General features: G+C 43.5%; 1 protein-coding gene across 4 annotated transcripts in view; it reads left to right on the top strand.

Moving 5' to 3' along the window:
- Positions 1-27768, top strand: part of LOC105006258 (glutamate receptor ionotropic, NMDA 2B) — a 120212-nt gene that overhangs the window by 51654 nt on the left and 40790 nt on the right. For all 4 annotated transcript variants that reach the window (XM_034295577.1, XM_034295578.1, XM_034295576.1 and 1 more), the window contains 2 exons: positions 22036-22179; positions 22548-22818. In XM_034295577.1, the coding sequence (XP_034151468.1) occupies positions 22036-22179; positions 22548-22818 (415 nt within the window). The remainder of the gene's footprint in view (positions 1-22035; positions 22180-22547; positions 22819-27768) is intronic.

The raw sequence follows: 27768 nt of genomic DNA on the forward strand, positions 1-27768 counted from the left end.
ATGAAGAATTTAAGGATGATATTTAATTATGATGTGGACACACTTTGCCATCCGTGGAAATATGTAATGAAATTCGTGCATTGGAATGTACTGCAGGAATTCATCTTAATTCCTAAGATAAATTCATTGATGCCAATCTAATACACCCACACAACCTTTAGGACAGCTTTTCAACATTCTACAGAGGGTGTAGAACAAGAAAAAACAATTTACTCTAATTTGCACTATAGAGGTTTAGAAATAAAAGGAAATTGCTGAATAAGTAAAAAATATGTAGGAGATATTTTCACTTTGCCATCATCATCATCATTTAGACATATTTACATTAGATGGTATTCGCTAACGTCAGCAAAGTTTGTCAACGATAGCTAGAACTGCTAGCTAATTCAACTCGCCACTGCACTATATTTGATTACCGAAAGAGAGAATGTACGTGGGTTAAGTGGAAGGTGGAGACTGATAATGTTGCTTTATAGGAATCAGTGCAAAAGACCAGGGTGCAGAGTACAAAGTCTAGTACGGTGACATAATTTCACAATGCTATCTAACTTCTTCACAGACAGGTTGTTCAACCAAACAATAAAATAATAGCGGATACATGGTGGATTGACCAGAATGTGAACATTACTGTAAAGAAATGGGCTTCATTTTTAGGGGAAACAATCCAAGAATGGGGTAACTGTCTTTCTGTCTATCTCACTCTTTCTCCATTTCTCAACATTCAAGGCCAAATGCAACTAATTCTGTTGGCAAGGCAACCCTTTGCTTACCTACTGTATACAGTTGCATGGCAAGACGGACAAGGGAATGAGACATTTTCTGAGTTGGTGTTGGGAGAAGGAACAGTACAATGATTCTGGTCTAGTGAAATATATTTTTCACCAGACCATATATATTTTTCCGTGTGATATTGAAACAAAGTAATGTGTGATGGATATATGATGAGGAAAATGTGTTTGAGGCGGGGCACTTCTGTATCAATGAATCAGATGAAAGACAAAGAAGGGTGAGAGGACAGTTGGCGCATTACTTCTTGACAGAAAGAGAAATGGAAAGATGCAGAGAAAAGCAGCTTGGGAAAGATAATTCTTCCAGGGACGTTGCTAGTGCCTTATATTTCTACTGTATCTAGCTTACAAGACAGGCACTTACTCCATCTGGAGGATCACAAGAGTGGTTTATTTGATGGCCATGAAGCCTTTCATTTGCTTTTAAGTCTTTTGTTCAGTGTACCAAGCAAATGACAAAAAATGAGAGAAAGTTTAACCACCCACCTAAAAGAAAACACCCTATCAGACCTCCGGGATGGCCATTCCAAATTGAAAAAAGCTAAGAAAATAGAAAAGATACGCAAGAACTAAAGATTCAAAAACTAACGAAAGGCTTCATTGTAACATACCTGTTGTCATTTTTAAATATTCTTACTCTTAAAGCCAAAGATGATGTACTGATATTGGGCTGGACTCGCTGACCAGCCTCTCTCTCGTTCCTCTTCGAACACTGTTGTCGAAATAAACCCATTTAAAAGACAACCGGTAAGAAGAATTCAAGACAATGGCATTTTTCAAGGTATACAGTACTGGCCATCAGGAAATACAACCTGTGATACAGCAGGCTGAGGTAGAATCAAGTTTACGACAATTACCCAATACCTGTCTAAAAACACTTACGTTTACCTTGTCTTCTTTTGCAAAGTTTTGGTGAATTTCAGTGCAAACCTCCCCACAAAATTAATAACTGCGATATTTTAGTATTTTCTGTATACTTTAGCATACTCTCTAGACATCATTTACGATCTAAAATATCATGCAAAAGGCATTATTCATATGGGCAATTCAGGAACACATTATGGCTATTGTTTTATTAATACCTCTCTATAATAGGGTTTTTAATTCCTCCCTCCACTGTTCATTGTGTGTTCAGCTGGATCATTGTATTTTATGGTTTTTGTGACTTTTGAGGGCAAAGTTTCATTTAAATGCAAGATAGTATGGTTTTGAGCGTAATATTTAATTTTGAGTGAAATGTCTGGGGTTTGTTCAATATGGTGTGTGTTTCAAGAAGCGTGTTTATAGGTTTGAGAAAATGTTCAAGGAATGTGCAGTTCTGAAAAATGATGATTTTGTTTCACAAGATTTACTTAAGTTTTGCATCTTTTTATAGAGAGTTGTTCACTTTAGCAAACCTATGCTCATGAATTGTGTGTGAAAGCAATATGAAATCACTTACTGTTTTTCTAAAGACGACAGTGTTCTACAGTGCTCATTACTTCATAATGGAGATCAACTGGACCTGAGTTTCATTAAAATTGTCTTAGCAATTGGAAAAAAAACTGTAACCTAGTTATCCTAGCAAAATATCCATTCTGGCTCTCATATCATCTACTTAATCATCCCCAGCTTAAAGAACCAGAGGTACTAATGGTATGCAATCAACAGTATAAGCCACTCTGGATAAGAGCATCAGCTAAATGAATAAAATGTTAATGCAAATGTCATTAGCCTGTTTAGCTAGCATGGCAGTAAAAAAGTGTTGAGATAAATACCTCAAATAAAGTTCAAACAGGTCTTGTGAATATATTTCTGTGCTAGCTGACCTTTCTTCAAGGTGAGCTTGATGGTTTGACAAAAACCTGGTTCATGTAAGTTTTCATCTCAGGGACATATGCCACTTGCTGAATCTCAGTCTGTCTCCATCAGACATCAGACATCAGCCAGACCAGTATACAAACTGGAAGACAATGGACCTCCCCTACATGAGGGGGCTGGGAGTTAAACATCAGATGGTCAGTTAATGCAAACAGGAATGGTAACCCCGTGACCCCCTGGCAAATCTACTCCAGTGTGAATCACGCTCTGTACACATTTTATATTAGCACAATCAAACACCAGAAGATGTGAGAACCCATGAATATTTGATCTGATTGCTCATTTGTCCCTGTATTGTATAGACAATGGAAATAATTACATGAATGAACTGCTATTGCATTGTGTCTTTTCCCTTTGGACAATTGCTCAGTTCCTCTATACCTCATTCCCTCCCTGTTGTTGTATGTTACACTTAACTCCAACTGCTAAGTCTTCCAACAGGAAGAAAACAGGACGTATTTATTTATTCTGCCAAGGTCTGACCAAGGTGACCAATTAGTTCCTGTTCCTGCTTGGCTGGATTTAGGGTGTTTTTATTTAGTGTTTATGTTATGGTCAGTGTGTGTGTGTGTGTGTGTGTGAGAGAGAGAGAGAGAAAGAAGGTGGTTGAGCATGTTTGTGCATGTGTGTGTCAGTGTTTATATTTGTGTATCTGTGTGTGCGGGGGGTCTCTTTGTTTATGTGCGCATGTACACGTTTAAGTGTGTTCTGTAGAGAAAACGGGCTGAATGATTCAACGGTGTTGAATTGTGTCCAGGGCTAATTGTTGTGGAGGGATGAAAGCAGCGAGCCAATTGAAGCATTTAATCACAGTTCAGTAGTGAATTCATTGCCACAAATTATGCTCAGGCCTTGTTTTTGGAAGCCAATGTCCTTCTTCCTGTGAGTGATGGGCATGAGAAGTGCTTCCCTAAGACACTATACCCCCAGTCATGCAAGGACAGTAGTGTGAAAATGGACCGGTGACACCATGTTTCCCAGCGAAGAACGACCCCCCCCCCCCCACTTACCGTGGGGATTTAGTTTGACTCCTTGTGATTAGGTTTTTCTGTATTTATTTATATTCCCAATGATGGCCTACAACAGCACCTTACTAATCAGGAAGGTTTTGTATTTCCGTTAGATGAATGTGCTGTTCTGTACCCACGGAGCCACGTCTCTTTAAAACACTGCCACAATTAGAAGCATTTGTAAATGATAAGGGAATTCAGACAGAGCCTTTCCCTGTCCGTCTGGCTCTCTGTTGGCCACGTGTCTCTCATTGATTAGGTGTTGTCGCTGTGGTTCTGCTTTGTAACTGGATGTGAAGTGAAGGAGCACAGGGGACTTTAGCCCAACTTTTATTATCTGCTTTCCTTGTCTGGGTCTCTTTCTACTCCGTTTTCTTTCCATTTGTCTTTGAGTACCCCCTTGTTTTTGTCCTGGTTTAGAAAAGTGACAGTTCAGTGTATGTCCCCCTTTTGAGAGCGAGAGAGAGATTTAGTGAGGGAGTGAGGGAATGAGAGAGCCCTGGATTTGTGTCCTATTTCTCCCTAGTAGGACCATTTTATACTCAACTTTTCTCGATTTTTTTTATCTGTCCCTATTTCACCCCCCCACCCCCCAGTCTGTCTGTCTCTCTATGTCTCACCCTCTCTGTCTCTGTCTGTCTCTCTATGTCTCACCCTCTCTGTCTCTGTCTGTCTCTATATGTCTCACTCTCTCTGTCTTTATTTTTCTGTCTCTATTTGTCTCTAACAGTCCATAATTGTTTTTGTCTCTCTTTGTCTTTCTGCCTGCCTCTTTCTGCCTGTCTTTCTGCCTGTTCAATCTATCTCACACTGCCCCGTCCCACTCCTGCTAAATCCCATTGCTCCCATATCCTTTCATTCTCTCATCTCCGCTCTCTGTCTCATTAAGTATGATAATGGCGTTGCCTCTACCCAGACCCTGGCAGCCCGCAGGGGCAGACAGATTTCCTCCAGATGCCCAGGTGTTGGCCCGGCCTCCCACTCTCCACCCATCCTCACAACCCTCCCTCTGGACTCAGTATTGGCCCCATTATGAGACCCTCATTACCCTTATCTCCCAAAGCCCTCTACCCTGTCTGAAGTGGCAGGCAGGCTGGGCAATCGGCACTATCTATTCATAGGCTGTGGATGGACTGTGATTCCGAAGCATGCAGAGCCCAGAGTTATCACCAGCTCGATGCCCTTGCCATGAGCGTACAAGGCCATGTGAACTCCCTGTCCGCCCCCCCCTTAACCAGCCCTGGTCTTCTCTGGTCTCATTTCCTCTCTCAATAATATCAACACAGTATCCACCCGTTCAGTTTAGCGTGCTGTTCATTTTTGTCCCTCGTTTTTCTGCGTAGTGCACCCGACTCCCTCTTCATTCCCTTTTTCTCACCTTCCCTTCTTCCTTTAGCTGTGCTCGTCTTCTCTTGTCTGGTTTGCCCTTGCTTTGTCCTGCCCCTTCGGCCCCTCCCTGTGTTGAACCGCTGCCGAACCCAGGCTCTCAGTCAACGGAGGAAGGCAGAGTGAAGGGTGTGATGGAGGGCAGGCAACAGTAGAGACCATGAGAAGGGCTCCGTCAATTACCCAGCAGTGTGTTGTCAAGCTGTGCACACATTTGGCCGCACGGTACCAGATACTCTCACCATGCACACCTTCACTCAAATAAAAACTTACGCCTTAAAACTTTCAACTCAGGAACAGTATATATAATACATTTTCCACACACACACACTCAGCATGTGGTGTTAAGGCCGGCCCTACTCTTTGAGGGGCCCTAAGGTGCTTTGAGGGCCCACCACCTTCCAGACAACAACTATCTCATTTCTGTAATTATACATATATACATTATACATCTTCCTGTAGAGCATACATACATTTCTTAGCAATTTTACTACTAAATTCCAGCAATTCAAAGTTTTTGACATAGGATAGAGATATTTTTATTGCAATTTCACAGCTAATTTTGTGCAATTCTACATGTGTAGCTATAGGGCATAGATATATTTTTTTGTAATTTAACAGCTAATTTCCTACAATTTCAACATTTTGCCGTAAGACAGAGATACATATTTTCAATTAAACAGCTAATTCAAAAAATGGTAGAGAAAGATTTAGCTCACTAACTACCTGCCAATTAAAAAAATATCAACTAACAAGAGTAATTGTATCACTGTCAGACACTGACAACCAAACAAGACGTGCTGATGCACAACTAAATGTCAAAGTTACGCTTCTTATACTACAGAAAATGGAGGGTGAGGAAGTTTGGGCCACACCTGTTTCACTGAATCATTAATCACTTAATTGGAGCTGTTCCTCTAGTAACATTCCCTGGTACTAGTAATCTTGTCCTGGCCCTCTGGTACTAATCATCTGGTAATAATCCTCTGGTACTACTCATTTTGTTCTACATCTTTGGTAGTGGTCCTCTGGTTATAGTAAGTTGGTACTGATTCTCTGTTACTGATCCTTTGCTAAAAGTCATTTGGAGCTGGTCCTCTGGTAATAGTCATTTGGTATTGAACTTCTGGTAATACTCATTTGGTACTGTTCATCTGGTATTTGTCCTCTGGTAATAGTCAATTGGAACTCGGGAATTCTGGTCCTTCGGTCCTAGTCCTCTGGTACCAGGTTCTGGTCCTTCGGTCCTAGTCCTCTGGCACCAGGTTCTGGTCCTACACTGGAGCTGCTCCACTGGTAATGGTCCTGTTGTTAGCATCAATCCCTGAACAGTCTATGAAGTTTCTCTAATACAGGACACAGCATGCAGTCCTCTGTGTTATACATCCAAACAAAAAAGGCTACATTTAATCCAAACAATCAGATTGCTAGCTAACTATCAAGGCAAAATATGGACTTTTCATCACAATACTGCATCTCTGTGAGTCAAGATCACAGGATATAATGATCAAACCCCTAGTGCAACTAAATAAATAAATAACAATAATTTAATAAAATATAACATAAAATATCTGCAATATTTACAGAGCTCTCTGCCTAAGCTGTCACAGAACCATGATAGAAACACCCGGAGGTTTTTGAAAAACCGTTAAAGCTCACCCACACAGAAAGATCACTTTACACCTCCTCTTTGTTCGTGTTCTCTGAGTTGAGACAAAGCGAGCGCCTGTGATGAATGTAAATGGTGCCCCTCCCCTGTTCCCTTCAATTACTGTAGAACAAACACAACCTTCCTCATTCTGTATGTTTGCAAATAGCCAACTCAATAGTCTCCATACTGAACATCCACCCCACCCTCTCCACATACCAACATATACATACATACACAGACACACACACTAAGTTACCGTGTATTTGGAAAGTATTGAGACCCCTTAAATTTTTTACACATTTTGTTATCTTTCTTAAAATGTTCACCCGGCACAGCCAGAAGAGGACTGGTCACCCCTCTGAGACTGGTTCCTCTCTAGGTTTCTTCCCTAAATTTCGGCCTTTTTTTCCTAGCCACTAAAATTCAAACCTGTTGTTGTTTGCTCCTTGGGGTTCCAGGCCGGGCATTTTGTAAAAGCACTTTGTGACAACTGTTGTAAAAAGGGCTTTATAAATACATTTGACTGATTGATTGATTGATGATTGTTTCAGCCTTATTCTAAAATGGATTACATAGATTTTTTTTCTCATCAATCTGCACACAATGCCCCATAATGACTAAGCAAAAACAGGTTTTCAGAACTATTAGCAAAATTATACCACCCCCTTTATGAAATATCACAGTGCATGAGTATTGAGACCCCTGTACTTAGTACTTTGTTGAAGCACCTTTTTCTGCATTTACAACCTCAAGTCATCTTGGCTATGACACTACAGGCTTTGCATACCTGAATTTGGGGAATTTCTCCCATTCTTCAGTGCAGATCTTTTGTCGGGTCCCTCCAGAAATGTTTGATAAGGTTCCAGTGCAGTCATTGGCTGGGCCACTTGAGGACATTTTACAGACTTGTCCTGAAGGCCCTCCTGCTTTGCCTTGGCTGAGAGCTTTGGGTTGTTGCCTTCTTGGAATGTGAGCCCACTTCCCAGTCTGAGGTCCTGAGTGATTTGTCATCAAGGATCTGTGTGTAATTTGCTCTGTTTATCTTTCCCTGGATCCTGACTAGTCCCTGCCATTCGCAGCTACAGTACAGTAAGATTCTCCATTTGGCATTGCAATATCATTTAAATGCTTGGATGTTTGTTATAAAGCCAATAAGGTGGTTACATAACATCAGCAAGCCAGGGGTTCTACCCTAGGAAGTTGCACACAGGAATCTGTGGTAAGTACCAAATTTCAGAATTTCTTAAGACAAGCATGCAGACTACTGTGCACAACAGGACACTTTGATTTTATTCAGTTAGCAACCAGTGTGTTAGTTAAATGGACCGGGCCAAAACATGACCAACAATGAAAACGGCATTACAAATTCGAAGTATTGAGATGACACCTTGCTACTTAACTATCTAAATGAAACAGATGTGGTATTGATACGCTTTGTTGTTGTTGGGAGAACATTGTTTCTGTTCATCATCCGCTAGCTTTTTTCTGGCCTGTTTTCCCAAGTTAAAAAACAAGATTTCGTGTCAGTGGCTATATTTGTTTGGGTTAAAACCTTTTTTGCATCTTTTTTGCTTTTTAGTAATGTTTTTTTCTGGCCAGCAGTCCTAGCTACCTTGAGGTAGGGAATGGGAAGCCTTCCTTTCAGCCACAGCTGAATTACTGCTGCCTTTCCTGCAGCACCAGTTGTGCTACACACCTATCCCGACATAATTACATACCTACCCATGAATCACTGTGACATATATGTTAGGAATGAATTAAGAATCAAGTAATGATAGTTTAAATTCAAGTGTGGATTGGTCAATAGGCATATTCAGTGCTTTGAATAGTGTAATTTAACACATTCATTTTGAGACACAAAGACCCAAACAGTGTTCCATGCTAGTGGATGTTAGCTCTGCATTTTAAAGGTCTGTGAACACCACGCTTTTGTGGGGAATTTCCTGCCACCGTGGGCAGTTCATCCGATGCAGCTGTATTTTCCGTTTGTCGTGTTTGCTTGGTTTACTGAATGTAGCTACCGATGCTAGTAGCCAGCTTATCCTCAGCTAATCTTTCTTGGCCCTGGCCAGATTCGATACCTGGACCACTGAGTGGTAATCTGCGTCTCTGACTACGACACTGTTTAACAATGTGTAGTCAGTCAGTCCGTTCCTCAGTCAGTCTTCTGGGCCAACTCTGCTTGCGCTCTCTGGCAAAAAAACTGAGCGTGTAGACCAAAGCACTCAGGTTGCACTGTCTCAGAAGCAGTGAGAGTTTGATTTCTGCAAATACACCACAAAAAACATATGGATGTTGCCATCTAGGTTTATCACAGTCTGCTGGAATCAGACGCACCGATTCTCATGGATATGCAGTATGGCTGGCACCGGAACTGACCTCTGGTGTGTGAGATGTGGTCTGCTGTGAGATGTGGTCTGCTGTGAGATGTGGTCTGCTGTGAGATGTGGTCGGCATGTGGATTAGGCGTCGCGTGTGTACGTGTAAGTGCGTGCACCTGCCGTCTTTACGTAGAAGTGAATCAATGTAACGAGTGGATTTTCTTTGCTTGCACTAATGGCATCTTTATCAAGACCGTTTCGATGGAAACTATGTTGCCAGGGAAACACAGCCTGTCTCTCTGAATAAGAAGTATTTCTCTACCTCTCTGTCTGTCTGTCTCTCTGGGTCTCTCTCTGTCTGACTCTGTCTCTCGCCACATCTCTTTGTAATTGTGTCCTTTCCTATCTTTAGTTTTTTCTACCCGTCTCTCCCAACCTGACACTAAAGCTGATGCCAGTCGTGAAGTGTACACATCAGAAAGATACAGAGAATGGTAGGCGAAGAGAAAGGAAAAGAGAAAGAGAAGTTGATAGGCAAAGAAAGTAAGGTACACAGAGAGAAAGGATGAGCGAGAGTAAGGTATGTAGAAAGAGATGAAAAGGGAGAGAAAGCATGAAAGTTAAAGGCTGCATAAGAGAAAGATTACATGTGTAGGTAAGATGAAAGAGAGAAAGACAGAGATAGAAAGAGAAAAAGAAAAAGAAACAATATGTAGGTTAGAAGAGAATAGTAGGAACAGATGAAGCATTTTGGGGAAATGGAGTAATGAAGCAGAGAGCAGCAGCTAGGAGTTGACTGTTGGTCTGACAGGCACAGTAGGCTGTGGTTTAAGGAAGAATGGCCAGGAGGATGGCGGGAGAATTACATTAAACACACAGAGTAAGGGGTAGAGATATAAAGTGATGAAGAAAGTAGGAAAGAGAGTTCAGGTTGAGTCAATAATGAAAGAGTTAGAGGAGAGAGTGAGTTCTTCTCCAGGATTTGTTGAGAATATAAAAGTGAGAGAGTATTTGGGGAGAATATGAAAGTGAGAGAGTATTTGGGGAGAATATAAAAGTGAGAGAGTATTTGGGGAGAATATAAAAGTGAGAGAGTATTTGGGGAGAATATAAAAGTGAGAGAGTATTTGGGGAGAATATGAAAGTGGGAGAGTATTTGGGGAGAATATGAAAGTGGGAGGGGGGTGTATGGATGGAGGGGAAGAGAGAGAGAGAGATTGATTATGCTCTCGTAAGTGCTATTGGAACAGCACTATCTGCCCAGTCCAGCCAATCTGAATTAACATTCTGGAGAGTGATGGAGAAAACAATGGAGAGCTGGGCAAAGTGGACAAGGGGGAAGAGCGGATGTTGGACATAGGAGGGGTTAGTAAGGACAAAGGAGGCGTTAGTATGAAATTGAATGGTTAGTAGGATATAGGAGGGGTTGGTTGGACATAGGAGGGGTTAGTATGACATATGATGGGTTAGTATGACATTGGAGGGGTTAGTAGGACATAGAAGGTGTTAGTATGACATAGGAGGGGTTAGTAGGACATAGGAAGGGTTAGTATGACATAGGAGGGGTTAGTTGGACATAGGAGGTGTGAGTTGGACATAGGAGGGGGTGATATGACATAGGATGGGTTAGTATGACATTGGAGGGGTTAGTAGGACATAGGAGGGGTTAGTATGATATAGAATGGTTAGTAGGACATAGGAGGGGTTAGTTGGACATAGGAGGTGTGAGTTGGACATTAGGAGGGGTTATTATGACATAGGATGGGTTAGTATGACATTGGAGGGGTTAGTAGGACATAGGAGGGGTTAGTATGATATAGAATGGTTAGTAGGACATGGGAGGGGTTAGTTGGACATAGGAGGTGTGAGTTGGACATTAGGAGGGGTTATTATGACATAGGATGGGTTAGTATGACATTGGAGGGGTTAGTAGGACATAGGAAGGGTTAGTAGGACATAGAGGGGTTAGAATGATATAGAATGGTTAGTAGGACATAGGAGGGGTTAGTTGGACATAGGAGGTGTGAGTTGAACATTAGGAGGGGTTATTATGACATAGGATGGGTTAGTATGACATTTGAGGGGTTAGTAGGACATAGGAGGTGTTAGTATGACATAGGAGGGGTTAGTAGGACATAGGAGGGGATAGTTGGATATATGAGGGGTTAGTATGTCATAGAAGGGGTTAGTATGACATAGGAGGGGTTGGATGCACATAGGAGGGGTTAGTATGACATAGGATGGGTTAGAATGACATAGGAGGGGTTAGTATGACATAGGAGGGGTTAGGACTGGTTAGTCAAACATAACAGGTGTTAGCTGAACATAAAGGGGTAAGGCAGAAGGACAGAGAAGGTCTGGAAGGAGGATAGAGAGGATAGGATGTTTGAAAAATCAAGGATTCAAAGTTGATAGCGAATAGAATGAGAGCTTGAGAGGTGTTGACAGAAAGTGTTACATCCTCAAAGGATGGGAAGAGACTAGCCCTGCACTATATGCACAAAAAACTGGTAAATTATAAAATGGCTATAACACATAGCTGAGATGCATTTCAAAATATTGCATGCTCTTGCAATATTCATATTGAGAGTTTAATGTGAATTTGATAAATTGTGCAGCCCTAATTAAGAGAAAAGATAAGAGCATCTGGTGGAGAAACCAAGAGAAGAGAGCAAGGGATGGTTGGACGAAAACCGAGACCGGTGCTGGAGGAATACTAGAAGGGAGACTAAGAAAGGAAAGAGAGATCAGCATATGGAGGAGGGGTTGATGTAGAGGTGGAATGCCTCACCAGAATGTATACACCCTGTGCCCCTCTGTGAGATGTGTACATCGACCCTAATTCATGTGTAGGAGATAGTATTATTCCTCACGTCCCATCGGTCAGAACCAAATGCTGTAGTGAGGTGGGTGTAAATGTCTCTACATGTTTGAGGTGTTTGACGGCTTTGAGGCTGTTCTCATCGAGTAGTGGCAACATTAACCCCCCCCCCCCCCCCCAATCTGTCTGTCGCTCATGCTGTTGTAATCTTCAAGGAAGCCAAAGTGTTCCCGACAGAATAGAGTGTCCTCCATGTATGTTTATTTCACAATATAGTGAGATTCAAACTGGAGTATGATGCTGGTATTGATGTCAGCCCCAATATATGTTGATGTCATCGCAGCAATACACTGCATTTCAATTTCGGAATTCTAGCTATGCTACCAGCTTATACGTTTTTTCGCTTAATAATTTAGCAGAGTCACTTACAGTTGTGAATGCATACATTTTTTAATACTCTTGCATGGGAACTTCAATTAAGCCTGAAAAGCACCATTTCTAGATGTTTGAATAGCATCACTGTGGGCATGTTAAGATAAATAAACCATGATGGATTTGACGAATATCCACTTTGTTACTGTAGAAGATATATTCTACCCCCCCGTTCCATTGACCTCTTCACCTCATCTAGACTGCCCCCCAGCTGTGGCTCCCCAAAGAACAGGTTGAAATGTGCTAATTAAGATTAGAATTTGGATTAGAACATACAAATAATTTTCATAAATGAAATAGCCTACAGTACACTGTGTTTTTCATCTTCTATTTTAGTTAATAGGCAGCCTTATCTGCCGTTTTTTTTTATTGTTATTTAAAAATGTTTTTTTATGTGTTCCTTCAGTTCACTGCACCGAGGGCTCTTGTACCGTTATGGGCCTAGTGGAGAACAAAGTTGCCAGTTCTCATTAGGTTATGAATCCTTTGTCTCATCAGATTCCTTTAGCAAACGTACGTCTCTTTATCTCTCCCTCTTCATCTCCCTCTCCCTCCCTCTCCCTGACTGCTGATTGAGGAGGAGTGACCCTGGGTGTATTGACTGAGTCAGGCAGACAAATAGGACGAACATTGAGTGTTCTAAAAAAAAAAAAAAGAAATCCTGTATGTGAATCCATTACTCTCAGCATGTTATGCCGAACTAATTTAAATGAAAAGCCATAGATGCCCCCTTTATTAATTTAGAGTTGGTCATTTGACTGGGAATTTAATATTGGTAACCTTTCGTGGGCATGTGTGTGTGTAGTACATGTGTGTGAGTAACGTGTGTGTAACATTAATGTGTGTGTATGGAGGGTGGGTGTTAGGAGTGTACAGTAAGATGGCTAGTAGCTATCTAGCAGAATAATGAGGGATTATAAATGGCCGGTAGCATGGTTCAATGTACTGTGGCATGGCGCTGACGTACAGCAGCAGTGGTGGGTCACAGGTTAGTGGGGCTCAGCATTGTTTTGGGGATGTATTAGTATGTATAATGTAGGGCTACTGGCAGTATCTTACTAGATGCAGAGCTATTTACCTGGGGTTTGTTGCTTCCATGCGTCTTTACTGGCAAGAGTGTCTGTATTTCAATTACAGATGTTGTCTGGGGTAGTTTCTCACAATATGACAATAACAAGCTGCAGCGCCTCTCCAGTGTTTTATCTCGGCGTGTCGTTCAGCTCCTGCGCGGTTTGTATGCGGGGACGGGTTACCTCAGCTGGCGTAAGGCTCTGTGCTGAATGGATGATGCAATGGCTGTGTGCTTATGAGGACAATTTGTAGCAGGTATTTTTAGAATCTCTGGAAAATTGATTAATTTTAATTAAGAATTCAACTGGAATGTAGAGTGAGCATGGAGAATGGGAGCCGAGATCAGGCGGTAAAAGATTGAGAAGAGAGGATCTGGAAAAGTGGAGAAATGAACACTAGGCATGAAATATTGAGGCATTTTTATCAATTGTCAAAGAGACTTGGATTAGCCTGTTTGAAATATTAAATTTGTTTATGGCCCAGTCATTTTACACGAGTTGATATTGTTGATATTTCAAAGTGGCTGTGACATTATTGTGCTTATTGGGATGTGGGATGGATGATGTGGGATGGATGATGTGGGGTCGTTGCTGAGATGTTGTTTGGCGGGCATCCATGTTGTCCATCACGTCTAGGATTTATTTTTCTCACTGTACTGTTTAACTTTGTCATTTCTGTTTGTCATGTGATGGTAATTCCATCGATCGAGTAAGACGCAGAGACAAAATTCTCTTGGCACAATTTAACCGTTTATTAATTATTTGCACAGCAGCCATTCGGCCTTTATTTACGTTTATGTAAATTATAACCTGGCATTGTATTCCGGGCCCAACTGCTCCTAAATAAAACAGATTCAAAACTGACGCGATGCCAATTTGAACGTGAACTTGTCTTCCCGCCCAGAGACACACAGACAGAGCGTGAGAGTGTCATGGAAGGGGGGTGACTGCCTGTGCTTTGGGCCAAGCAGACCCGACCACCGCATGGGAGAGAAGCGTAGCCTAACTACTGCTGTGCTGTTCTGCACTCACTGCTGTTTGGAGGTGTGGGGGAGGGTAGGAGGATGCATGTTAACCAGTGGATGCGTGCGGGTTGGACTATCATACACGCCTTAGGCACCTGGTTTCATCCAGAGTCCCGTGCAATGAATACATTCAGTATGCATGCGGCCGATTGCAGGAGAGTGTTGAACACACCCTGGAATGACAATACACCTTTACTTGTATGTATTGGACCCAGTTTCCTATCTAGAATTCTGCCAGTGGGATTGTATAACGCATTTAATCCTGTCCGGTGGGCAAAATCCAGGTAACATTGTAAAACTGGGCTGTGGGGTGGAATGGTTCACTCGACTTTTTGTTGTCATTGGAAACGTTAGGAATGATCTCTTCTGTGTATTCACTGCGAAGATCTAACACTTCAAGATCACGTTAATTTTAATTAAATTTGTTACATAATAATGTGTGTTTTACAACAAGCTTGTTTGCTGCTGTTTATACTGTATGCTCAGACTGATCTTATTTATTCCTGTTTATACTGTATGCTCAGACTGGTCTTATATATTCCTGTTTATACTGTATGCTCAGACTGATCTTATTTATTCCTGTTTATACTGTATGCTCAGACTGATTTATTCCTGTTTGTGATACCTTATCCGTCAACATTTGAAAGAAAAAGAAAAGGCCACACTTTCTGTAACTGTTCAAATGTTCTGTGATACTTAAACTAGATCTCAGTGTTATGCATTATTTAGTTTCATCTGACGCTGTCCTTCACTACAGTCCATCAAACCAACCTAGTCTGGTTAAAAGCCATTAAGCTTTCATCCATATGTATGTCACCTATTTACCAAGTAACCCTCCTTTTCACTCTCTTTTATCTCCTCCACTTTCCCTGTCCTTCCCTTCTAATTCAGTTACAAGGTGAGCTTTACTGGCATGACAGACAGGCTGGGTTGCCAAAGCAGCTGCGCAGTGGATTAGCACACATTCAGCTTCAGAAGAGTCTTTTCTGGCCTGACATTGTTGTACATGTGTCCTTCAGTGTTTGAATGCAACCAGGCAACCACAGATAGCTATGCAGTCCCCACCAAGGGTGCTGCCCCCCCCCTTTGGCCAACCGGTGCAATGTTGGAAAAAACTGGATGTGCCCCCAAGGGTAATCAGTGGTCAGTGGTGTCTCGAATTGTGTGCGTTGACTAGATCCCTGGTAATTTTTGGCAAATTTCATCACTCTTAAGTCAAACCACACAACAGTTACTGACATATTAACAGTTAATAGCATGTTGAGTCTTGGTTGTTTTACGGTACACATTTCTGATTTGCGTTTGGGTTTACAGTATATTCATTCGTGTCCCAGACCACACCCACATGAATCATACTCAAGTACCACATCAGTCAGACGTTTCTTTTTTTTTTTCAAAATAAGGAAATAGTCAGAAAATCCATCATGTTGGACCTTATGGGTCCTGGAGGCACATTTTATTCCTGTAAGGGGAGGGACCTATATAAATAATTATTGACTTTTGGTCACACAGGGTGTGAGGCTTGACTTTGCAAGTTAGCCGTTTCCTTAGCTTCCATATAGCATCACAAACTGGTCAATCAGTTGTATTGTAAACGCTGGATCTTCATGGCAAGTGGTGTCATTTACCCTGGTTTTGTAAAGATTAGGCTAATGATCTGTGAAATCCATATGAACGGAGCCAGATGCATAGTCTAGAGACAACTAGTGAAATAAAATGTTGACTTTCAATTTCTCTCCACGTTCTTGGTCCCCTCTGTTTTCTCTCTCTCCAATAATACTTCTCTAAAGTACATTGCTGTTTACCGCTGGTGGGTGTATGATACTGTGTTGTGCAGTGTGTGTGAGAGGGAGAGATGAGAGTTGGGGAGACAGATGAGAGAGGGGGAGACAGATGAGAGAGGGGGAGACAGATGAGAGAGGGGGAGAGAGGGGAAAGAGAATAGATGGAGTGAATAAAAAATTCCTGATGGTGGAAAATAGGTTGCTGGGCTTACTGGTTGAGGACGTTAATGGTCCGTTGTGTGACATTTACATATTGTTGTGCTTAAAAGGCTTTGGCAGTATCAGAGGGGGCCTGCACGCCATTCTGAATCTCACAGAGAAAAAGATGCATGAGTGTGTTTTATGTCAGAGACAGAAAAAGAAAAGTAGGAGAGGTGGAAGTAAATGCATTTTACGTTAGCCTTAGTACTTCACAGACTGCGTCAGAGAAAAGAAGAGGCAACGAGGCCGCGGTGCTGTTATCATGTTTAATGCTCTCCGGTTTGAACCTAAAGCAGACTCAGCCTCAGTCAGTTGTGGTTTGGGGCCACTGTGGTACACCTGGCAGAGGCATGGCACACACTCACAGGCTGTCACAGGGCACGCGACCAAAACATAGCGGGGGCACCATGGCGGTGCTGGGTGGCTCACCGTAAATGGCAGAGTGAGAGAGAGGCAGCCGGGCAAGGAGAGGGCGGGGAGTCTGGAGATTGGCTTATTGTCTTCCCCTGTCTTGTAACATGTTCCGCTTGGGAAATACTCCTGCCATGCCAATAAAGCAGATTTGAATTTTAATCTGTCTAAATGGAGGTGGAGCGGGTAGGCATGGGCTACCATGGAGGCAGAAAGAGGAGAACTGTAAAGAGGGAGGGAGGAAGAGGAGAACTGTAAAGAGGGAGGAAGAGAATACATATTTTGTAAAATGTTTTGTAAAAGCACTTACAACTGCTGATGTAAAAAGGGCTTTATACATACATTTGATTGATTGATTGATCAAAATATACAGAGGGAGGAAGAGTAGAACAATAAAGAGGAAGGTGGTTTTACAATGAAAGAGACATGACATTACTCACACGCACGCACGCACACACACACACGCGCACACACACACACACACACACACACACACACAGACCAAATGTACCTGTTTGAACTGCCCATGAGTGGGAATGTGTCCTGGGGGAAAGGTTGGGGCGGAGACCGGCTGCTGTTCCTGTCCTACTGTGTGTGTCTGTGTCTGTGTGTGTGTGTGTGTGTGTCTGTGTGTGTCTGTGTCTGTGTGTGTGTGTGTGTGTCTGTGTCTGTGTGTGTCTGTGTCTGTGTGTGTGTGTGTGTGTGTGTGTGTGTGTGTAACTCCTTTTACCTCCAGCTATGTGGGTGACGGCATGGGAAGTCAGCGCCTGTTAACGCGGCGATGTCTGAGTGTGAAGTGGCGAGACAGGGCAGCAGCGTGACCACAGCTTAGGGCCCAGCAGGGCAGAGGACAGGTGAAGTTTAGGGTGAGGGCAGAGAGAGAGCTACGGAGGTAAAAAGACAGAGAGGAATGCAGCCTGCCTCCAAAGGGCTCACTCACTGTAATGCGGGGGGGTTTCGAGTGCATGTCATCTGACCACAAGAGACTTGAGCTGATCGGTATTTCTGCGGCCTGTTTTCAAGACAGAGCTGGTAGTGGGTGGGAAGGTGTCAGACTGCTGCAGCCCTTAATGGGTTGCCGTCTAAACCATAGAAAAACAATGGGTGTGAAGTGGCTCGGCTTCCAGCCGGCCAGCATCTTATGACAAGAGGCTGAATGGATCTCTCTGGGTTTTTTTTCCATTTCTCTTCTTTTTCACCTGGACAGGGTGCTGTGGCTGTTCCTGACATTATAATCGCAAACATGTTCGGAGCAACATTTGCCAAATATTTTAATCAAGACCTGGGATTTTTTAATTAAGGTTCCAAAACGAGTTAGAATAAGGTCAGTGCTAATTAGGTGATGGTCTGACAAATGTGAGAACTAATTAAGTCTGCAAGTGTTTGATTAAAGATAAGGAGGTTTTATGATAAGAAATGTGATGATGAAGCATGAGAGCTGAAAGGAAAGGAAGGGGGGGGTCCCTAATTGAGGTGGATATAATAAGTGACAGAGTGGGACAGCAGGAGAGAGACCAAACGAGACAAATGACTGAACGTATCATTTGTTTCAATAATGTTGATTAGATTTTTAAGTGTGTTCATTTCTGTTCAAGTCAACGTGTTTGATTCGATGATTCTGTTAGCTATTATGTGCTTCATGTACTTTGTTTCGTGCGTGTGCATTCTGAGCTGTAGAGTTCAGCTGCTCTCTCTCCATCTTGTCCCCCCCCCCCTCCATCTTGCTCCACGTTCTCCATCTTGCCCCCCTCCCCTCCTGCTCTCGCCTCTCTTTACCCATCAGGCAGTTCAGCGCAGCAGTCAATAGCAACCCCCCCCCTTACTCAAGTGAGTGTGAACCCTTTAAAGGCAGAATAGAAAATATGCATTGCCAGAACCTTACGGCAGACAGCCCACTTACACGAGTAGAAAATAGCAGCGGTGGTTACGAGGAAAATAACATATGCTACACTAAAGATCTATACGGTTGCAGAGGCACATAGAGCCCCCCGGGAATGTGCACCACACCCACTCTTCTCACACATGGAACAACATGTACTGAGGACCGGTGTCTGTTGGGGGGTTGTGGACAGCATGGGCCTCTGGGCTGCATGGGTCTCTGGGCTGCATGGGTCTCTGGGCTGCATTTCTAGTTCTCTGTGTTTCCATGTTTCCTTTGCGTGTGTGTCCCGAGGACGTGCGTGCATGTCTCAGTGTGTGCAGGAGCAGGCATCTGTGTGTGTGTGTGTGTTTCTGTCCGTGCTTGCGGTTGTCCTTTACGCACGTCTTCTGAGACAGGAACGTAGCTCTGTCCCATTCACAGGCATTGGTGTGTCCCTGTGTGTGTAACTGAAGTTGCCTGAGTTATTGACTCTCGTCCTCTGAGTCTGATGGCCGTTCGGTGAGTTTGCGAGCGCTCTCATTGGAGGGCCGTGGAGCGAGGAGGCAGGCAGACAGCAGCCAGCTCAGCCCTGTCAGGTCTGCCGGCGGCGGCTCTGAAGAGGGCACACACGTGCACCCTGTCTGGCTGTGGCTGAGCAACCGTGGCTGGACGGCCCTGACTCCTGGCCCTGCTCCGTCACTCTGCAGTCTGCAGCAGATCCCAGCCCCCCCCCATCCCCCCACCCCCCGCTCCTCGTTGTCACAGGACACCCCGCCTCCACTCTCAGACCCCACCCACTCGCTACATGCTCTCTCTACCTCTTTCGTTTTCTCTCTATACTCTACTCTATTCCCTCTCTGAATCCCTCCCTCTCTGTCCATTAGTGTGGATTTCTCTCTCCTCCTGTTCATTAGCCTGATTGATGTGGTCCAGTACAGTAGACTGCAGGGATATGATCCACTACAGTACATTCCAGTGATTTGGTCCAAAACCGTAGACTGCAGGGATGGGGTCTAGTACAGTAGATTGCAGTGATGGGGTCTAGTACGGTAGATTGCTGTGATGGGGTCCAGTACAGTAGACTGCAGTGATGGGGTCCAGTACAATAGACTGCAGGGATATGGTCCAGTACAGTAGACTGCAGTGATGGGGTCCAGTACAGTAGATTGCAGTGATAGGGTCCAGTACAGTAGATTGCAGTGATGGGGCCCAGTACAGTAGGCTGCAGTGATGGGGTCCAGTACAGTAGACTGCAGTGATGGGGTCCAGTACAGTAGGCTGCAGTGATGGGGTCCAGTACAGTAGGCTGCAGTGATGGGGTCCAGTACAGTAGGCTGCAGTGATGGGGTCCAGTACAGTAGGCTGCAGTGATGGGGTCCAGTACAGTAGGGATTACTGCTTGGGGTAGGCAGAGAGAAAGACAGACATTATACCCCATCAGTCATTTTTGCTAATCGATAGCCCACCGCTTGCAGAGGTGATAATTCTGACAGGGCTTAATTATTGTTGCAGTAAATGAAGCACAGTCTTTGGTGTGGCTTTAAAGGACTCCAGGTCCTTTTTTTCTGTCCTTTTTTCTTTTCTTGTATTTTTTTTTTGCTAATGAAAATTCTGCAGACCTCTTGCACTCTGAATGACTGCATGGACCAGCACATTAACACTGCTCTTAGACAGAGAGGAAAGGGACTGCAGGGGAGCGGGGGGGAGGGGGACAGGAAATTCAATTATAACTGGTTTCTGGCAGTAACTTCACTAGTATAAATGTGACAGGGAGCAGGAAAGGAGAAAAAGGGAGATCAGGGGAGAGAGGGACATGATGAAAAATGTAGTATAAGAGGAACAGGACTAGGGTACATTGCTGTCCTAGTGGGAGGTGCTAGGGTGCATAGTTGTACTAGTGGGAGGAGTTAGGTTACATTGGTGTACTAGTGGGAGGGCCTGGGGTACAGTGGTTTTCGAGTGGGAGGAGCTAAGGTACAGTGGTATCCTAGTGAGAGGATTTAGGGTACATTGGTGTTTTAGTGGGAGGAGCTAAAATAAAGTGGTGTCCTAGTGAGAGGAATTATGGTACATTGGTGTTCTAGTAGGAGGAGCTAAGGTACAGTGGGAATATGTTATTCAACAGACGTGGAGTATGTGTAAAATGCTGACGTGGAGTATGTGTATAATAATTTACTATACATGTACTGTATATCATACATAATTGGTAAACACACAGCACACTTGTGCATCCCTTTCCGTCGTGCCATTTCAGTGGTATAATCTGATCTCATTAATGTGGAAACAAGGTAACGGATCGACCCATGTGAGTCCCCTGGGTGGGGGAGGTTAGGCTTTGATGTTGCGTTTAGAACAGAGGCAAAAAGATTTCAACACCCTGTCGGCTAAGAGATATGCCTGGTTTAATCCTCTGCCACACAGATGCACACAAAACATGTATAGACAAATTAAAACATTCACACACACACTTTTAAACTGGTGTTTAAACTTAACAGCTAACCCTAACCTTTGATAAATATGTAAAGACCTAAAATAACCCAATTCTCTATCTCTATCCCCAAATGTAACTTTTACCCTGAAACTAACCCTGTTAGTCGACGTAGCATTAGCCATCCCCAGTGTTCTTTTCCTGTTGTTTACATAGAATTACGAACCCACGGTCTTCTGTTCCTGTTGTTTACGTAACATTGCCAACCCACTGTCTTCTGTTCCTGTTGTCTATGTAGCATTACCAACCCACGGTCTTCTGTTCCTGTTGTCTATGTAGCATTACCAACCCACGGTCTTATGTTCCTGTTGTTTACGTAGCATTACCAACCCACGGTCTTCTGTTCCTGTTGTCTACGTAGCATTGCCAACCCACAGTCTTCTGTTCCTGTTGTCTACATAGCATTACCAACCCATGGTCTTCTGTTCCTGTTGTTTACGTAGCATTACCAACCCACAGTCTTCTGTTCCTGTTGTCTACATAGCATTAACAACCCACAGTCTTCTGTTCCTGTTGTCTACGTAGCATTACCAATACACATTAATCTGTTCCTGTTGTCTACGTAGAATTACCAATCCACATTCTTCTGTTCCTGTTGTCTACATAACATTAGCCACCCCCTGTATTATTTTCCTGTTGTCTACGTAGCATTATCAACCCACATTCTTCTGTTCTTGGTCTCTACAAAGCATTAGCAACCCACAGTGTTCTGTTCCTGTTGTCTACGTAGAATTTCCAACCCACATTCTTCTGTTCCTGTTGTCTACATAGCAATAGCCACCATCAGTATTATTTTCCTGTTTTCTACGTAGCATTACCAACCCACAGTGTTCTGTTACTACTGTATACGTAGCATTACCATCCCATAGTGTTCTGTTACTACTGAATACGTAGCATTACCAACCCACAGCGTTCTGTTCCTCCAGGATGACAATTCCATGTTCTTCCAGTTCGGGCCGTCCATTGAGCAGCAGGCCTCAGTCATGCTCAACATTATGGAGGAGTATGACTGGTACATTTTCTCCATCGTCACCACATACTACCCTGGATACCTGGACTTTGTCAACAAGGTAACGTGCCAACACAACCGGTCAGGACTTGATATTTACCACCAGGCAATACATAAGTAGATTCAACGTCATGGTAGACTTATAGTCTTAACTGGTAATTTGGGAGGGTTACCACTAAGCCCACTACTAACGTCAGCTTCAGTGGGCTTTACTGACACAGGGAAAGTAATCAGATTGGTCTTATGTCACTGAACACACTTCTTGACCTCACTCATTAACTGACATGACTCTATCACCTGCCCCTGAACTTCTCCTCACCTCCCCCACCCCCACCTCCCCCCCACAACATCCCTCCTCTCCTAAATACCTTCCATCTCCCCCTGCACCCCCCCCCCGCCCCTCTGCCCCCCCGTCTGGCCCCCACGTAGATCCGGAGCACCATAGAGAACAGCTTTGTGGGCTGGGAATTGGAGGAGGTTCTGCTTCTGGACATGTCAGTGGACGATGGAGACTCCAAGATCCAGAACCAGCTGAAGAAGCTGCAGAGTCCTGTCATCCTGCTCTACTGCACCAAGGAAGAGGCCAACACCATCTTTGAAGTGGCCCATTCCGTGGGCATCACGGGCTATGGCTACACCTGGATTGTCCCTTCACTTGTGGCCGGAGACGCTGAAGTGATCCCGGCCGAGTTCCCTACAGGTCGGTTTGGTTTCATCATTTTGGGATGACAGTTTTTCTCGATCGCTTTGGCTAATTCTTTCGAAGGCAGTCTTAGCATTCTCTAAACTGTAAGTGCAATCGTCACAACTGTTTCATGGGACATCACAGCCCTGTTTGCATGTCTGTAACTCGCCCAAAAAACATTTAATTCATGCACTTCAAAACCTAGTTCTTGTTTCAGTGAATTGGCCAGTGCCACCAAAATGGCAAGATTTTTCTTGTCATCATGTGAGCCATACCGGTCAAAATGTTTAGATGTTTTTTCACCATGGCAGTCAGCCTAGGGAGTATTTGTTATATATACATTTCACTTTTGTTTTTGTTGAGACTGCTTTCTGTACCACACAAGAATGTCAGTTTTGTCTAGCTGAATGCTTTTTAGATACCAACATTTTAGATATCAGCTTCAACAGCAGGTAAAAGTTTACCCGGAAAAGTCAGTACTGTACAATACTGTAGCACACAGAAAATGGATATGCCTATTTTTATGTACACAGTAAATGTAGCAATGTGTTATATGTGAACAGAAAATTCCTATTTTCTTGTCAGTCTTTATATTTTTCGTACAAATAAAGTCATAGATAGCGGGGAAAAAACCTGCGGTGATTCTGTAAAGAACAATTAATTGTACCTCCTCACGGTACGTAACACTGCGAGTTGCCATCTAATTGGTAGACATCCTGTCACTCTTGTTGTTCTGTCAAGATATTTTCATCAACATCACATCTGATGTTTTCCCTTGTAATGCATCAGGGTTAAAATCTTTTTGCGATTCATATTTCATTACTATGTCACCTGGCAGGTAATTTGCCAATTTAGCAGACATCAAAAACGTTCCTTGTCATAGATATTAATTGAATATACATGCATGTCTGACAGATTTGGATAATTGAATGGATAATTTTGCATGTGATGGCTCACACAATGAAATAATGTTCTTAAGTTGTGAAGAGTAAGACAATTTCACTCAAGAATCAACTCAACAGTTTTGATCAGCAAACCATGTGCATGTAGGTATTGTGCCTATTGTAGACAATTGTACTTATGCTTTTGCACACTTGCCGAAACACATGCAATTTGCTTAAATTAGAAATAAATTCTTATCTGGTGTGAGCAAGAAACAAATTGTTCAGAGATTTGAACATACTTTTAAAAAAAAAAAATGTGATCCAAAGCGATAATGCGCTGTTCATTTGTTGTTGAGAAGATATGGGACCAGGTACATTTTATGGTCCAAATCCTAACTTGAAATCCAAGCAACACAGTTCACCTTAAATCAACCATAGAAATGTGTGCACGATTTCGGATGAATGGAGCCGCATGCATTTCATGTTCCCAGACCTGGCCCGTAATGATTGATGACCAGCTATGTAAATCATATGATGCATAACATGATTCACTGGAGGTTTTAACTACCCCTTTAGAAGATCTGACATAAACATTTTGCAGTGACAGAAGGGAAGGCGACTGAATGTCATCACTTCAGTTTCTAACCGTCTGATAAATTTACAGCATAGATCCCCTCACACAAGCAATGTTCATAAAGTGTCTCACGGAGATTCTCTGATAACCCTACAACTTCAACGGAGTACTTACCAAGTGAGAGTGAGAAACATCTTCGGATCAAGTTATAGTTAAGACCTGATGTTCGCGATGGTTCAGTGTTCAGCCAAGTTGCACGCTAACATGCTAATTTGCTTAGAGGCACGCTAAATACTTTTCAGCCGAGTCTGATGAAGTGCCCTCAATCCTCATGTGTAATTTCACTGATGTGTTCCTTAAGTGGCCCTCTAGGGAGCTATCTCCTCACCTCCCACTCTCTCCCCCCTCCTCCATCCCTCTTTCCCTCCTCTCCTCTGTCTCTCTCACTCATCTCTCCCCATTCCTCTATTCCACTTTTGAATCTCTCCCCCCGGTCTCTTCTGTCCCTCTTTCACCCATCTCCTCTATCCCTCCCTCTCATCTCCCCCTCCTCTATCCTTCCTCGATCCCTCTCCCCCCCCCCCCTCCTCGATCCCTGTCTCCCCCCTCCTCTATCCCTCTCTCTTTTACAAATAGCCTGTACACTATTTTCATGATGTGCAGATGTTGGTAACATCATCATTTAGCGTGTCACCTTCCTGATCTTACATCACAGAAGCTGTCTGGCACCGACATCCTTGTTTGGTAATCAGGTCCCCCGATCAACTGTGTTGGAATGAGAGGAAGGCGAAGGGATTAGACGGTGCCCTGCATTTCAAGTGGATGGGCGAAGAGACTGGTTTGCAGGCCTTGAGAGCTCCTACACCCCCTCCTCAGTGCCTCAGATGAGGTTGTTGTGACATTTTCCTCTTGTCTTGAGATGCCAAACAACCCTTTCTAGTAGCATCACGCTATGTTAGAATGTACGAAGTGGCTGGCGATCCTTCTTATCGCTGACCTTTAGAGAATACGTTTCTCTTTTTGCTAAAGATCCAGATGCTTCTGCGCATGTATGTAGCTCCTGCTCTCTGCTTTTGCCATGGAGGCTGCCGCTTCCCCTTGTCTGGTGTGGGAATGTTCCACTCAAACAGGCAGTTTGTTTAGGCAACACTGCATACAGGTTTACAGCATTTACAGTACAGAAGACATTACTGAATCATTTTTAAAAAAGGTAGAAAGGACTGACATTACCAAATGAAACATACAGGTCTTGAATGCAAAGAATATAGCAAAAGTTTAGTGTGGTCAAAGGGTAGTAATGTCTCTCTATGGTCATAATGCAACAAGCAAGCACTGTTCTATATTTGGCTCGCGAGTCGCTGCCCAAATTGCGACCTTCCTTTTGGGCCCGAGGGCTTCAGCCCGGTATGTCTCTGCGTTAATCTGTCCCAGGTCATTGCTAACATAGGCTGAAGGTGGAGGCAGACAGCAGTTTTGTGAGCAGTAGTTTGACGGGATGTAGGTATAAAAACAGCACAAAAACCATACAAGGCACCTACGGATTTATAAAAGCTCATAAACAAAAAAGTATTAATGACAATAAAAATAACTTGATGTTTGTGAATTACATATTACACTCACTTTACACTTCTCCTGGATGGGTGGATACATTTCACATAAAGACCAATAGAATGCCCACCCTTGGTACTGGGAATAACCACCCTTGGTCCTGGGAATGCCCACCCTTGGTACTGGGAATAACCACCCTTGGTCCTGGGAATGCTCACCCTTGGTACTTGGAATGCTCACCCTTGGTACTGGGAATGCTCACCCTTGGTACTGGGAATGCTCACCCTTGGTACTGGGAATGCCCACCCTTGGTCCAGGGAATGCTCACCCGTGGTCCTGGGAATGCCCACCCTTGATACTCGGAATGTCCACTCAATCAATCAATCAAAATTTATTTATAAAGCGCTTTTTACAACAGCAGTTGTCACAAAGTGCTTTACAGAGACACCCGGCCTTAAACCCCAAGGAGCAAACAACAGTAGTGTTGAATTTCAGTGGCTAGGAAAAACTCCCTAAGAAGGTCGAATTTAGGAAGAAACCTAGAGAGGACCCAGGCTCAGAGGGGTGACCAGTCCTCTTCTGGCTGTGCCGGGTGAGATATTAAGAGTCCAATTGGAATAATAAATAAATTTCTCTTGGCTAAATCCAGAGTATATTTGATTTTAGACTAGGTCAGAAGTATGACCAGGTGGACAAGGACAGGAACAGCAACGGTCCCCCCAAACCAGGTAATCCGCAGGTGTGGACCAGGACCTCATCTCCTTCTAAAATTTAAAATTGGAGGAAACTGAGAAAAGTTAGTAGTACATCCCTCATGTCCCCCAGCACAATAATATAGCAGCGTAACACCTTGGAAACTGAGACGGGGGGGTCCGGTGACACTGTGGCCCTACCCGGGGGGGCCCCGGACAGGGCCCAACAGGCAGGAAATCAATCCAACCACATTGCCAGGCATCAACCAAAGGGACACCCACCAACCGCAACCCCCCTGAATGAGGGCCGAGTATTGCTAGTAGCGTACAGCCCAACTGCACAAGTGCGCAATAGAGAATCAACAACAAGCCAGTGACTCTTCCCCCGAAGGGCATTGGAGGGAGGGCATCCCAGTGGCGACGAGAGCCCACCTGGCAAGACAGCAAGGGTGGACAGTATCAAGCCTACTGGTCACCTTCACGCCCCCGGGCCAGGCTACACCTAATTATAAACCGTGCTGTAGAGATGAGTTTTTAGTAGACACTTGAAAGTTTGCACTGAGTTTGCATTTCTAACCTTAATTGGCAGATCATTCCACAGGAGTGGAGCTCTATGAGAAAAGGCCCTGCCGCCAATTGTTTGTTTAGAAATTCTAGGTACAATTAAAAGGCCTGCGTCTTGCGATCTAAGGTTACGTGTAGGTATATATGGCTGGATCATTTCAGCAAGGTAAGTAGGAGCAAGTCCATGTATTGATTTATAGGTTAAGAGTAAAACCTTAAAATCAGCCCTAACCCTAACAGGCAGCCAATGTAAGCATGCCAGGACAGGAGTAATGTGTTCAAATTTTTTGTTCTAGTTAGGATTCTAGCAGCTGTGTGCAGCACTAATTGAAGTTTATTTATTAATTTGTCTGGATAACCAGAGATAAGAGCATTGCAGTAATCTAATCTAGAAGTAACGAAAACATGGATTAATTTTTCTGCATCAGTTTTTGATAGGAAGTTTCTAATTTTTGCGATGTTTCGAAGATGAAAATAAGCAACTCTTGAGACATATTTTATATGTTCTTCAAAGGAGAGGTCAGGGTCAAGGGTAACGCCAAGGTTTTTTACAGTTTTTTGGGATACGACCATGCAGCCGTCGAGGTTCACAGTGAGATCTGCTAACAACGCTATTTGTTTTTTGGGTCCTAAAAGGAGCATTTCTGTTTATTTGAGTTTAAGAGCAAGAAATTCTCTGTCATCCACTTCCTAATATCTGAAA

The sequence above is a fragment of the Esox lucius genome, chromosome 11 (genome assembly GCF_011004845.1).
Source record: "Esox lucius isolate fEsoLuc1 chromosome 11, fEsoLuc1.pri, whole genome shotgun sequence".
In the NCBI taxonomy this organism is placed as follows: Eukaryota; Metazoa; Chordata; class Actinopteri; order Esociformes; family Esocidae; genus Esox; species Esox lucius.